We start from the raw sequence: 12,719 nt of genomic DNA, 5'->3' as shown, positions 1-12,719 counted from the left end.
GCCGAATTCTCTTTCTGAACTTTCACACCCCGACAAGGGAAAGGCAAGGGAATTCGATTTTAGAAATAAAGCAATATTTTGGTACATCTATTGAAAATGAAATAAAATCGAAAGAAAGTATGAAGTTTGTGTGTGAAAGGATATTATGACACACTGTGTGACATGTCTAATGTCACATGCATGTTTGGTTTTATCCCCCCTGAAATTGGAGTGTGTACCGTCTAAAAAAAGTTACCCATTCGCTCCTATCTTAAAACACAATTGCTTAAACAAAATTTTCCCATTTTCCTTCATGTTTCCAACCATCTCTCCTCTACTCATAATCAGTTCAAATTTCCCGCCACGTATAAACGGAATGGTAACTCGCTGGTTCGAAAGTTCCATTGGAACAATATTCTCTTTTTCGAACAGTGTTAGCAAACTCAAAGACAAACCGCCATATTTTCTTTGGGGGTTTCACGACTTGTTATTTGCTTTGTTCTCTTGAAAAGTGAGCCATGGAGGAGTCGGATGTTTTTCCTGCTCAGGCTGCTGGAGTTTCAGCCGCGTTGGAGGAGATGCGCAAGAGTAAGGAAACGCGTTCAACCACGCCGCCGAGCGGTCCTGGAGGAGACAGCAGCCAGATTTCCGACATTATCGTTGAAGACCTTGAAGAGGACGCTGTCCCCAACAACTGCGCTGTGTCAGATCAGCAGGAGATCGAGGAAAGTGCACAGATGCTGGAAGACTTCGTTTCTGAGATAGTCCATGCTGCCCAAGAGGAAGCATGTCGCCGGGAGCTGGCTTTTCTCTCGGTGAAAGACGACGGAGAGTCATTTGAGTCAGAGGACGATCTCGAGTCTGAGACAAGCGCATCGACCTCCTTGGACAGCAGCGCCGAGGACGAAGGCGCAGTCGCTTTCCCAAGAAAAAGGATCCAAACTTTTAAGTAAGTGAATGTTGGGGGGAGTCGGTGAGACCGCTGTGAAAACCTTTCACTTTTGACTTATCGTCCGATTCATCGCCACATCATAATCATTACCTCAGCTCTTTTTCATTTTTTTTTTTTGGGTTCATCCCAAGAAGTATTGCATAAGCCAGTGTATCTGTTTGTCTCCCTGTGTTCTGTCTGCCACAATAAATGAAGTGTTAACATTAATGCTTTCAAGTTTTATGAGTTTGATTGGAGGGTTCACAAAGCAGTATGGGTAAGGGGCCAACGTCTGCCATCTACGTGTTGCTTTGTTTTGTTTTAGATTGTAACCCTGATACTGCAATAAACCAAGGCCTCACTCATTTATTTCGACTTCGTTTTTCTCTCGTGCGCTCAGGAGTGAGGCGGAGTTTTGGCACTGGGAGCAGGTGGTTGTACGTGCGATAGAGGAGGAGTTCCGTGCAGAGAGGGGCGTAGACGTGGCCACCAAGCCCTTGACCCTGGAGGAAGACCGGGAAATCCGCAGACGTATCATCGAAGAACTGTATGGGGAGGACTTCCCCGTAGACCAAGAGGTAGATGGGAAGAGATCTTGTGTTTTCCCGTAAGACGTAAACAGCCAATATTCATCGTAAAAGTTGACATTGTAATATTATTTTTCAATACACATAGGATTCTTATTAATTTCACATAAATCAGTGCTTGCATGTCTGATTCCAGGTTTTGGTGGAGTTCATCTACACCATCTTACCTGCAATGTTCAGGAAGGCCGCATGGTTCGATGCCCGCTACGCACAGATCGAGATCAATGACCCCCAGGTGGACGTGGACGTTTCACTCTTCCTCGTGCCAAACGGGCACTTCCGGGACAAGAGTTCCCTACCGAAGCCATTCACGGTAACCATCAATAGTATACATACAATCATGTGTAATTAGCTACTGAATAGCGAAACACAACTTGAAAGTCTCAACTTTGAAAAACAACTTTAGAACTTGATTTTTAGTTTAAATCTTAAAATTGTCTGGATGTCTGTGTATTCATCAACTTGTCAACAAAATTACATGTGGTTGCTTTTGGATCGGACATATATGGTAGTCTTACACCCCGTTCATACTAGGATTCGCGTATCAGGATATATCCTGATTCGCGGTGAATCCGGATTCGCGAACCCTGGTATGAACGGTCCGAATCCGGATCTTTATGGGATATATCCGGATACGCCGAATCCACATCTGGAGGTGGATTTATCCGGATTCGCTGTGGGGTGAACCCTGGTATGAACGGGGCCTTAATCAGTAGAGTTAACCTCTGATTCATACCATAGAAAACGCAACCTCCTCCCCATATCATCACCCCAACTCAAAATCCACCCCACCCCTCTTACAGGACATTCACACTGTGGAACAACAGCGGAAGAAGAGAGAGGAGCTGTTAGACCTGGCCTGCTATTATCGCAGGGAGCTCGAGAAACACTTCTTCCCGGTAGCGGACGCCTACGCCTTGCCTAGGTTCTGGAAAAAACCACTGGCCAACTTTGATCGACTCATCTTCGTCTTGCAGAGGAAGGTAAAGTAATAGCGGAGGATTGAATAACAATCAACTTATATTTCTAAGAATCCGACAGATTTTTCCCGACAGTGTTCCAATACAGTTGACAGAAAAGTGTTTTGTTGTACCTGTAGGTGGAGGACGCCAAAGCCCTGCCTGAGGACATACTGACCAAGCCTGCAGTACAACAGGATCTCCACGAGGTGGCGACAGAAGTAGAGAATATCTTAGTGGAGGCTGTCGACACCGACCTCAAGTGTTTGCTGTGCCACGAAGTCTTAAACAAGGTACGTGTGTCAATGTTTTAAAACTGTTTAGCTGTAATGACTGATTGTCTTTCGTGTTGATAGCTTTTCAGCACAATGGACATAAGTCTACAATTTCATATCCTTACGTCACTTATTTATTCCTACATGTCAATGGTTTCCTTGGTCACCGAAATATTAACATGTGATAAAGGATGTTAATCTAAAGTTTGTTTGTACGTTTGCTTGTTTTGTTGATGTTCTTTTTATCTTAGCCGAGAAAACATCGCGATATAGGGTCAAAACAGATATTTCATTACTCGATAACTAAATCACAAAATTAACTAGATACACGATCGACAGTACCTCTAAAACAAAGCTCAACATTTTAAAGCTGAGATTCTGCTCTCTATGGACTAACTATCAACTGTCTTTTTCTGTTACTTCCCATCAGGCCATGGGGCTGGTGGGATGTGGTCACGTGTTCTGCTCCTCCTGTCTTGACCAATGGCTGACATCGACTGCCAAGACGACAAAGTTCTGCCCCACCTGTAAAGAGGTTGTGAATGTGGAGACAGACCTGCAGCCAGTTCTCAGGTAGTAAAGGTGTCATCATCTATTGATTTCCATGGCTTGGTAATGCCGAACGTCCGTTTTTTGTGTACTTTTCCCACACATGCTAAGGTTTGAACGTTGTCTGTTAGCTAGGTATCTTTCAAAAATTTGTTTCAAATACACGTTGCAAAAAAACTAAAAACTAAAACTAAACCGTTTGACACCGAGAATAGAAGTATCAAATCTATCAGACAGTCTCATTGTAGTCTTTACACGTGTTACGCGGCCCATGTGATACTGCGAGATATCACACGGTCCGGAACACCCGTATCGAACGTTATCGCAACCCGGATATGACATCCTTTGGTTTGTCCGACCCTACAGGTTCACTTGGCTGTGGCTGGACGAGAAGTCGCGCTCTAGCGAGGGACTACTCGTGTGTGACGAGTGCAAGATGTATCTGTGCCACGCATGCGAACAGAAGAACGCCAACATGGAGGCTTTCCTGCGCTGGTTGGAGATCAACAACATGGACCTGGATACGGCTGCGCAGATCTGTGCCGAGGTGGAGAACATGCGCCTAGCACGCCGCTGCCGCAGGGTCAGCATCTAATGTAGTCATACATAAGCCTCGTGTTAATGTCGGGTTACTACTACGTAGCACTTTTTTTTTTCTTTAGGATGCGTTCTTGCATTATGTTGTTGACTGAAACTTGAAAAAGGTTTGAATTGGAGGCGTATTCTTGTTCCATTCGTGAAAATGATATCGACCTGTTAATGTAAAACAAGTTGGAGTTGATGCTTTTGATCGATATCTAAGCTTCCAAACGTCTTCCTGACGACAAAGTACTTCCTGTTATATGTACATGTAGACGGACTAACATTAATGTTTGCTCAAATAAAGAATTAAAATATGCCATAGGTAGAAAGTAGAACAATGTATTAAATGTCATAGAATAAATTGACACATTTACTTTGAACTCTGTATGCCATGGAAGTGTTGTTATATACGTATACAGTGTACTTACAATCGAATTGGTTATAGTTATTTAATAAGTTAGATAATAGTTAGTGTAATAGGTACAGTGTCAGTGTATAAACTACGTGTTTTGGGAATAAGTAAATAAAAAGAGTTAAAAGTTAAACAGACCAGAGCCTTGTCTTGAGGGTGAAAATTTCAACATAATTCCATTTAATATAGAAAGGAATCCTAGCTGATAGATATATGCTAAACGATGATATCAGCCACACTTTGCGGTTGGCAGTGCTTCTATTCCGTCATCATCCACACTCAAGGACTGGAAGCTGTCGCCGATGTCCTGCTCTGGAATCTCGGTTCGATCATCTTCTAGTCGACCTTCGGGGACTTCCAGAGAGTCGTCCACAATCTCCGCGCCTTCATCGTGTTGATTCTCCGAGTCTTTCGTAGAATGTTGATTCTCCGAGTCTTCCGTAGAGTGTTGATTCTCCGAGTCTTTCGGAGAGTCGTCGACAACCTTCGCGTCAGCTTCGTGGCCACCGTCGGAATCTTTTGGGGAGCCTTTGACAATCTCCGTGCCAACTTCTTGTTGACCCTCGGCATCTTCCCAGGTGTCGTCGCCAACTTCCGTGTCTTTTTTGTGTCGACCCTCTGCATCATTCTGGGAGCCGTCAACAACCTTTGCGCCACCCGTCTTCACTAAACCCATCGTTCTTGTTGGACAATCTGACTCTGGGTAGCCGCCTGGTGTCTCCTGGTTCTGTCCTTCCCCTAGTTTTATTCCTTCGTCGTACCATTGGAATCTATATATATGTATAAGAAATTCAAAAGATGTAACACTCGCTGCACCAAACATATCGGTCCGTTTGAATGTCGATTGATAATGCAGGTCTATTAAAAAACAGACAAACAGGAACAGCGCTATTCACTACTCACAAATGATGACCATAGCACTTCCAGAACACAAAATCTCAAACCCGGAAGTTTTGATACTGCAGTACCGTAGAAGGCAGCTAGACGACCCATTGTCAAACTTGACCTTCTTGTCGCCAACACCCCGACCAAGGAGGTTATATTCTGAATATAACCTCCTTGCCCCGACCCACCGATCCACAGCTTCTCGAGGTACATGTATTCTGCTTACATAGAAACACACATCTACAGCCATACCATCTTAGCAAAGCTAATAAAAGATTCCTACTCACCTCCAGACCGGTAGAAAGCGCGTGCCCTTCAGTGTTGTGTGACAGACAGGACAGGGAGCTTGGGAGCGGAGACAGTCGGCTACACAGCCGGTACACAGCTCATGTCCACAGGCCTCGAAAGCAACCGCCTAGAAAATCCAATTGCAAACTTTGTTAACTCCACAAATAGATACAGATACATGTAGGAATAAGTATAAATCAGAACTAGCATTAGTGGTGCACGGGCACTTTGGAGTACTGTAGCCTTGACTCGTCAACGTAGCTGTCAGAATTTTACCTGTATCCACTATCCAGCAATATTTTGTGATTCCTTCGTGTATTGTGCGACAATGGGACAAAAAATAATTCAACAGAGATAAAATGTATCATGATACATAGACGAACCTCTCTAAATTGGCGGTTGCACTTAGGGCACAGTAGTTTCTCGCATGCCTTACTGAGGCTCTCGTAAGCAGCCTCAAACACCTGCTGAAATGTTTTCTGTGGCGCCAACTTCTTCAGATCCTTCTTCTTGACTTTCTTCATCTCTGCAATTCTCTCCCTCACCACCAGAACAACCTTATCGAAGTTGGCAACTTGAGCTTTCCAGAATTTTGGAAGCTTGTACTTGTCTGCGACGGAAAAGAACGTCTTGGCGAAACCTTTGCGATTGTACTCAGTCCAGAGAGCCAGTTCTTCAAGACGGCACTTCTGCTGCCCAAGACTCAGCCTGGTCTCCAAGGGATATGGGAGAGGAATGTGTCCCCAAAACTCGACACCAGGAACAATGAACAAAGAGATAGTATTGAAATCACCAGGATTGTTCATCTCTATTTGGGTGTAGGAGGCGTCGAACCAAGCGATGCGAGAAAACAGCTCGGGGAGGACCTCGAAGAAATAGTGTCCAAGTTTTGATGGGCCCACCCCTCGAGGGAGGTGTTGACCGTACGCGCGGATGGTCACACGGCGTAACCACTCTCTATTAAACTCCTGTCGGTTGATCTTCAGTTTCTCGTGAAGAATGTCGTCCACACTTCTCTTTTTTCCTGTTTCCAACGGAGCGACATCTTTATGTTGGTCGCCATCTTGCTCTGCAGCTGCGTACATCTCGCAGAACAACTCTGTCATCTGCTGTGTGTAGTCCTGTTCCTCGCTAACATCCTCCTCGCATTCATCAATGATATCATTGATCCATAACCAAAGTTCCATCTCGTCTTCAAAGTCAACTACAGTTCTGGCATCATCTTTTGTACTCGTCCTTGTACGCGGTGGCGCGGCGCATGCGCCTCCCATGTCGTATTGGGGAGTGGCACACGGCTCTGAGACATTTCCCAACTTCTCTTCATTTGATTCTTCCGTCCCCTTCGCTTCTGCTAAGTCTTCTGCAATGACCAAATTTTCCGTACTCGCCGATTCTTGTTCTGGGTTGGGAACCATGAGTGTTTCCTCAGAGTTAGTGTCACTGGGTAATGTGGATATCCTGTCACGATCAACGGAATTGTCCAGTCCTTCTTTCTCATCACTGAGGAAGGCCTCATCTACATGACTTTCTGCCAAAGATTGATTGTCATCAACAGGCACAGACGCCGCAAAGTCGGTGCAGTCTCCTGACCCAGCTTGTTTTAACTCAACAGAACATAAGTTTGGGGGTTTATCTTCGACATCATTTGGCGCTCTCTCCCCTGGTGGTTCTGTACAATCCTCCTTAGCTATAGTCCCTTCGATGCTTTCTTCAAGATCCGACTGCTCGTTTATATCTCCGTGTGGAACCACTGGCGCTGTAGATGGCGATGGGATCTCCATTTTATAATGAGCATCCGTGACAAAGAGGGCCAACTTTCAAACCTGCTACCGTCAGTCAAGTTTGAATTGATTCTTAGAACCTACGTATACAGTGTATCTTAGTTCGATATTTGTATGGTGCTCAAAACAAAGAAATGTCGATCAAAAACATTTTAACAGCCAGTGGTTGGAATGTATTCAACAAAGTGAGGTTTGGCATATCTTTAACTTCAGAAATTTGCATGATTTGAAGGACTACTCTTGATTTGTGATGAATTCCGTTACGAATTTGAATTTCCCGCGCTCATTACGTCACGAATTCGAAGGAAAGAATTAGAACACCTGTTCGATTGATTTCGAACGCGTGTTCGAACGATCGAATTCCAACGCGTTCTATTCACATTTGAAGATCTCAACTGCTGTTTATCGTACATCGCAAAAGTTAACTTCTAGACCCTGAAAAGGTAAGTTCCTTTCCATTTGACTGCTTACTAGTATCAATCACACAAATGTATACATAGTTACTTTTTAGTGTGTGCGATTAACTACAAATGGCAACATCTGACCGGGATTGGAAGCTGCAAAGAAGGAAAGAAACCATCTAGTCTTCCTGGTCGATCTTTTAGATTTGTTGATGATTTTTTTTTTCAAACAAGAACTTGACATCTAATCGCTCTATATTAATCACGCGGAAAGTCTATTCGCTCTACATGAATAACAAGGAAACTTTTTTTGACTGACCCAATGTCGTATGCTGTTGTCATGCTTTGAACATCCTCGCCAATAGATGTCATTGTCAGGAAAAAGAGTGATTGTATTTGACAAGATTCAGTTCTATTTCAAGGTCAAACGATTCAGACAATGGAACAAACGCATCCCCAACAACACAACGTAAACATGACCTTTATCTTTTGTTTCTCAGGCACAAAACGAAGAAAACATGGCTAGCATGAAAACCATTGTTGCCTCAGCTTTAATCTTGGTTATGATGATTCTCAACCGCCCAGGTAGGTTTCTGATTTTTTGCTCGTTATACGTATTTCTCGTACATTTTATCCTTCCGCTCTTCATGGTATCTGGGATATTTCCAAGGACAATATGCAGGTATCTACTTCAAAGGCACTGTGATAAAATGAAGTTACAGAATTAACTTTTGTCTGTTTGGTGATGTGATACGTGTAACCGTACACATCTTAGAGAAAGAGGCTCATGTGTTTTGATACCGCTATGACTATATGTTGAACAATCAGCCTGGCACAACGACATCGACTAAATCATATGTTCTCTTTCTTGGCAACAGTCGAGGGGAGGAAGTGTTACATGTGTGTGGGGATCTGGGGATACAAGATTATGGGAGACAGCGACTGTATGTACCCGTACTGGTACGACATGAAGACGTACGAGTGTCCCGGTGGCGAGCAGTACTGCTACGTCAAGTATTCATACAAGAGCTTATCTTCTGGTGAGAGTCTCTTTCTTTGTCTCTCGTTCTCTTTCGTCTGCATCCATTCATTCATTCGTTCGTTCATTCAGTCTTTTTAGTTCTCTCTCTCTTTCTTTCTTGTTTTCTCTAAATCTGTATCCCATATTTCTTCGCAGACAAGGCTGCTGCCGTTGACCGTGGTTGCTCGGCGATTCAGGTGAGCCACTCTTGCAGCAAGGGTGACGACCACTTCGAAACCTGCTACACCACTTGCAACAGCGATGGCTGCAACGGCGCGTCCAAACCGGCAGGGGTCCTCGCTATTATCCTGCCGTTAGTCGTAACTGGGTTGGTCCAAGTCATCAGGGGGTAACCTGACGGTTTCTAAGCCGGATAACTGGGCAGAAAAATACGTCGGAACGTATAGATTGAGATGTATGGAAAGTATTTTGGACTTGATCAAATAATGAAAGCTTGTTATCAATGTTGTACATAGTTATGCATTTGGTGTTTATTCTGCCTTAGATATTCAATATACTCAGTCAAATAACATTTCGTTCAATTTGTTGATGATGAAAATGTTAACAAACTGTTTTGATATGAAAGCAATTCATATTTGTTCATATTGAGCAATCAGTCTTTAATGAAATAGTTGTTCGATTGATTTGGGGGACCTATTGAAAGAAACACTTAAAAAACTATCATTATTTATATTGGTAAATGCAACCTATCCTTCGTACATGACAACGATAAGGTAATTAAATTCTCAGTTGTACAGTGTAAATATATGCCGTCTATTTAAGAACATTGTAATGCAACATGGTACACCAGAATGCATTAGAATATAAGATAGTTAATATGCTATTAAACATGGTCACTGTGCATTTAATTTGTTCTAAAACTTTAATATGGGCATCAAATTATCGCTCGTTTGAAAAGTTAAAGAAAAAATGATTTTCGCAAAGGTGGAAGATAAATCCATCTGTACATTCCTGGAAGACCCTTTGGTGCCTTTATGTCTGCAGTTGCCTTTGGCCAATCTTCGTTCACTGACAAATTACGGAATATCTATAGCTATGTACACTCATGAGCATATATCATCATCAACAGCCATTTGGGAGTACAACTCTTAGCTTATATTAGGCCTAGGGAAAATGTTGTGTTCCCGGTTACTCGACCGCACCTACATTGTTAAACTGTTTTTATCACTTTGACCAAGATTTAAAAAAAGAAAGACAGAAAAAAAACTGCCGAAATTAATTCTTTTAGCTTCGGGTGATATCGGGAAGCACGACATTCTCCTAGGATTCATCTGCAAATTATCTAATTGAAGAGCTATAAAATATATGAACACAATAGCCCAAATTGTCACTGCAGCTGCGGAAAGTAGCTGTGTAAGAAATTAAAGTACGGGTGCATTTCGTGCCACAAACGTCTACTGATTTACCATATCCAGTGTTAGCTACAGTATAGTGTGGAAGGTCGGGGCTTACCATATGATATACGTGTACAAAAATACAAAAAAATAACAACATGAAACGAATTTACATACGAAGTCAGAAAGGCGTGACAGAGTCGTGTCCTTGATTGACACTGATGGATGTGACCTTACTATGTGAAAAGGTCACCGCACTAATACGTTCCGCCCACAATGCATCAGTGATTAATGGCGAGATATGCGAATGCAAACGTCCTTCAAAATGTCTCCAGTCCATTTGTAATGTACCAGGTAGACCGTTGTGTCCAGCATTTTCCTCACATGGTGCTTTTCAACAGATGGCAAAAATAAACCAGATATAATTCGTTGAGCTTAAAGAGACATGAAATCATTGATATGTGTTCCCACCAGATCCCTGCCTCGCTCACCGTTACACCTGTGTCATTGGGCGGTGTTGTTCGATTTGTAAATGATCCGAGGGACATTTTTATCATATTTGTGTGCATTGTCATGGAAAAACAGCCAATGAAAATGATATCATGCATGGCAGCGTTGTGTTTACTTCATTGATGTTACACACACTACTAGTATGGTGGTATCAGATATAGTTAACTTAAATATGAACAAAACACAACGCTGTGGCCCGTAAGCTGATGTTTACTTCATTGATGTTACACACACTACTAGTATGGTGGTATCAGATATAGTTAACTTAAATATGAACAAAACACAACGCTGTGGCCCGTAAGCTGATGTTCCAAAATATGTCACGGTGTGCCAAGGATCGAGAAATAAGATTCTGTATGAAAGACTTAAAACAAACCCACAGGAAGAAGAAATATCACCTATATGATGGCATGGATAACCCCCCCCCCCCCCCCCCCACGTTCAACAACGACCACCATTCATCGCCACCAGAATTAGGTCGCTGATAATCGTCAATATTTTTGAAGCCGCTTTTCATTATCATACAGAAATGAGGACACACATCATATCGACCCGGCCTCGTACATCACTCAGCTCAGTCAAGTCAATATTCAAATCATAATCATCTGTCGTCCCTGGCGGGCGGGGTGAGGCGATGCACAACATCTCTCCACAGCACCCGGTCTTTCATAGCTGCTCCTAGGTCCTCCGTGTCAATCCCGGTGCCTCTGGAAATGGTTGCTGGGTAGGTGAGCCTTCTCGAGATGGTCTTTCCTCTCGGTCTCCATAGGAGGAGTGAAGAGATCACTTCTTCACTTGCGCGATGACAGTGACCTGCAAACTGGACACGTCTCTGTCTGAAGCTGTGGGATACTCGGGGAAGATAGTAACAATAGATGGTCTTGATGGATTCATGTTCCTTCCAGCTGATATTCTTTGCTCTGCACAGAATATTCGCATCTGCGAACAGCGCTTTGGTTGGAAACTACAACTACATGCAGAGTCTTGCAGCGACAACCTTGTATGATGCATGAGCTTGCAAAATAGCTCGGATTAAGTTGGATATGCGTTATGTATTTATATTGTAAAGCTACGCCATCGACGAGGCAGTGTGCCTCCAAAAATAACCCTGTTTACGAATTCCTAATGATCTAGAGAAATATGGTGAGTAGATAGTGACAGGGCACTGAGCCTGTTAGGACTCAGTAAATGACAAGAATAATGGTCGCAGGATCAGAAATCTGTCAAGTGAGCGAGCCCGTGTGTTCGGGGATAGCAAGGGACAGACCACAAATAAGGGACTGGTCCAAAATGGGGACCGACCGCGAATAAGCAGGAGGGGGTAGTGATAAAAAAAATGAATACAATACTATACATGTATGTAGTGTATAAAACAGTTACATCTCTAATAATGAAGGAATGAACTTTATTGAGCGACAATTGTACACGGTATGTATGCAGCAACTATTACACAGAGTACAAAACTAGTAAAGGTATAGAGTAAAACTTGATATCCTAAATTACTGTAACAATAAGCCGGCTACCATAGGTTTAAATCGTGTTTCAATCGAGTGGTTATATGTGAAACTTGTGTGAGAAAGAGAGGATATTTGAAAACTCGACACGTTTCATTCAAGACTGCGGTGCATTCAATGAGTAATTTCAGTAATAAGCCTGTTCAAACGCGCAACGGTACGCTCTATTTACTTGGAGGTTAAAGAGCAAAGACATGAAACGAGTCGTGATCTCATTTCATGATCCAAGGACAACTATTAACAATCTTGGGTTCTGCCAAGGGTGACGATCGTCTTTGAGATATGCTTACCAGAATTGGAATTAGGCCCTAAAAACACAACGCAGTTATCACGCAACAAGCGTGCGCTTTAGTACTCTAGAGGATTCCCGTGATGAGTCACAGTAAGCATCTTAGTCTTAATCTTTTATGAGCGAGTTGCATTTCTAATTGCAAATAACGATGCACCATGGCACGCATTGTATAATCTGTTCGTGTCGGACAACGAGGTTAGCTCCACATATATGGTGTATACATAACTGTGACGAATTACACAGCTCGAAGGCATGTCAAGGTAAGCCACAACCTTCCACATAAAAAAAGGGTCCATTGAAGAAATGATTAATTGGTGAAAAAAGCGTTCATACGCGGAGTGATGTTCTGTGTCGTTCGCCAAGACATTGTTCAGTGACTCCGTTGCATTTCCGTCAAC

At 43.0% G+C, this 12,719-nt stretch overlaps 3 protein-coding genes across 3 annotated transcripts; 2 read left to right on the top strand and 1 right to left on the bottom strand.

Moving 5' to 3' along the window:
* Window positions 1-388: 388 nt before the first annotated feature.
* On the top strand, window positions 389-4,407 carry LOC118412345. Its single transcript, XM_035815144.1, has 7 exons — window positions 389-928; window positions 1,311-1,488; window positions 1,634-1,810; window positions 2,301-2,480; window positions 2,597-2,749; window positions 3,162-3,304; window positions 3,647-4,407. Exons 1-7 carry the CDS (start codon window positions 498-500, stop codon window positions 3,873-3,875), a joined length of 1,491 nt encoding a protein of 496 aa, XP_035671037.1. The 5' UTR covers window positions 389-497; the 3' UTR covers window positions 3,876-4,407.
* Window positions 4,408-4,424: 17 nt separating this feature from the next.
* LOC118412344 lies at window positions 4,425-7,318 on the bottom strand. The gene is made up of 3 exons (XM_035815142.1): window positions 5,831-7,318; window positions 5,447-5,574; window positions 4,425-5,044 (listed from the first exon to the last, which is right to left on the bottom strand). Exons 1-3 carry the CDS (start codon window positions 7,226-7,228, stop codon window positions 4,504-4,506), a joined length of 2,067 nt encoding a protein of 688 aa, XP_035671035.1. The 5' UTR covers window positions 7,229-7,318; the 3' UTR covers window positions 4,425-4,503.
* A 223-nt stretch (window positions 7,319-7,541) lies between these two features.
* LOC118412346 (U-scoloptoxin(05)-Sm1a-like) lies at window positions 7,542-9,622 on the top strand. The gene is made up of 4 exons (XM_035815145.1): window positions 7,542-7,671; window positions 8,130-8,214; window positions 8,508-8,669; window positions 8,807-9,622. Exons 2-4 carry the CDS (start codon window positions 8,148-8,150, stop codon window positions 9,001-9,003), a joined length of 426 nt encoding a protein of 141 aa, XP_035671038.1. The 5' UTR covers window positions 7,542-7,671; window positions 8,130-8,147; the 3' UTR covers window positions 9,004-9,622.
* The last annotated feature ends 3,097 nt before the right edge of the window (window positions 9,623-12,719 follow it).

Source organism: Branchiostoma floridae, chromosome 3, assembly GCF_000003815.2.
Source record: "Branchiostoma floridae strain S238N-H82 chromosome 3, Bfl_VNyyK, whole genome shotgun sequence".
Classification (NCBI taxonomy): domain Eukaryota; kingdom Metazoa; phylum Chordata; class Leptocardii; order Amphioxiformes; family Branchiostomatidae; genus Branchiostoma; species Branchiostoma floridae.
The sequence above is the reverse complement of the archived record's forward strand: the minus strand, read 5'-3'. Positions and strand labels throughout refer to the sequence as shown.

Coding starts and splice junctions, on each gene's coding strand:
- LOC118412344 (XM_035815142.1), bottom strand. CDS start 7,228: ATGGAGATCCCATCGCCATCTACAGCGCCAGTGGTTCCACACGGAGAT. Junction 5,575..5,830: donor GCAACCGCCAATTTAGAGAG/GTTCGTCTATGT, acceptor TGGATTTTCTAG/GCGGTTGCTTTCGAGGCCTG. Junction 5,045..5,446: donor CGCTTTCTACCGGTCTGGAG/GTGAGTAGGAAT, acceptor ACATATATATAG/ATTCCAATGGTACGACGAAG.
- LOC118412346 (XM_035815145.1), top strand. CDS start 8,148: ATGGCTAGCATGAAAACCATTGTTGCCTCAGCTTTAATCTTGGTTATG. Junction 8,215..8,507: donor GATGATTCTCAACCGCCCAG/GTAGGTTTCTGA, acceptor TCTTGGCAACAG/TCGAGGGGAGGAAGTGTTAC. Junction 8,670..8,806: donor ATACAAGAGCTTATCTTCTG/GTGAGAGTCTCT, acceptor ATTTCTTCGCAG/ACAAGGCTGCTGCCGTTGAC.
- LOC118412345 (XM_035815144.1), top strand. CDS start 498: ATGGAGGAGTCGGATGTTTTTCCTGCTCAGGCTGCTGGAGTTTCAGCC. Junction 1,811..2,300: donor CCCTACCGAAGCCATTCACG/GTAACCATCAAT, acceptor CCCCTCTTACAG/GACATTCACACTGTGGAACA. Junction 2,750..3,161: donor GCCACGAAGTCTTAAACAAG/GTACGTGTGTCA, acceptor ACTTCCCATCAG/GCCATGGGGCTGGTGGGATG.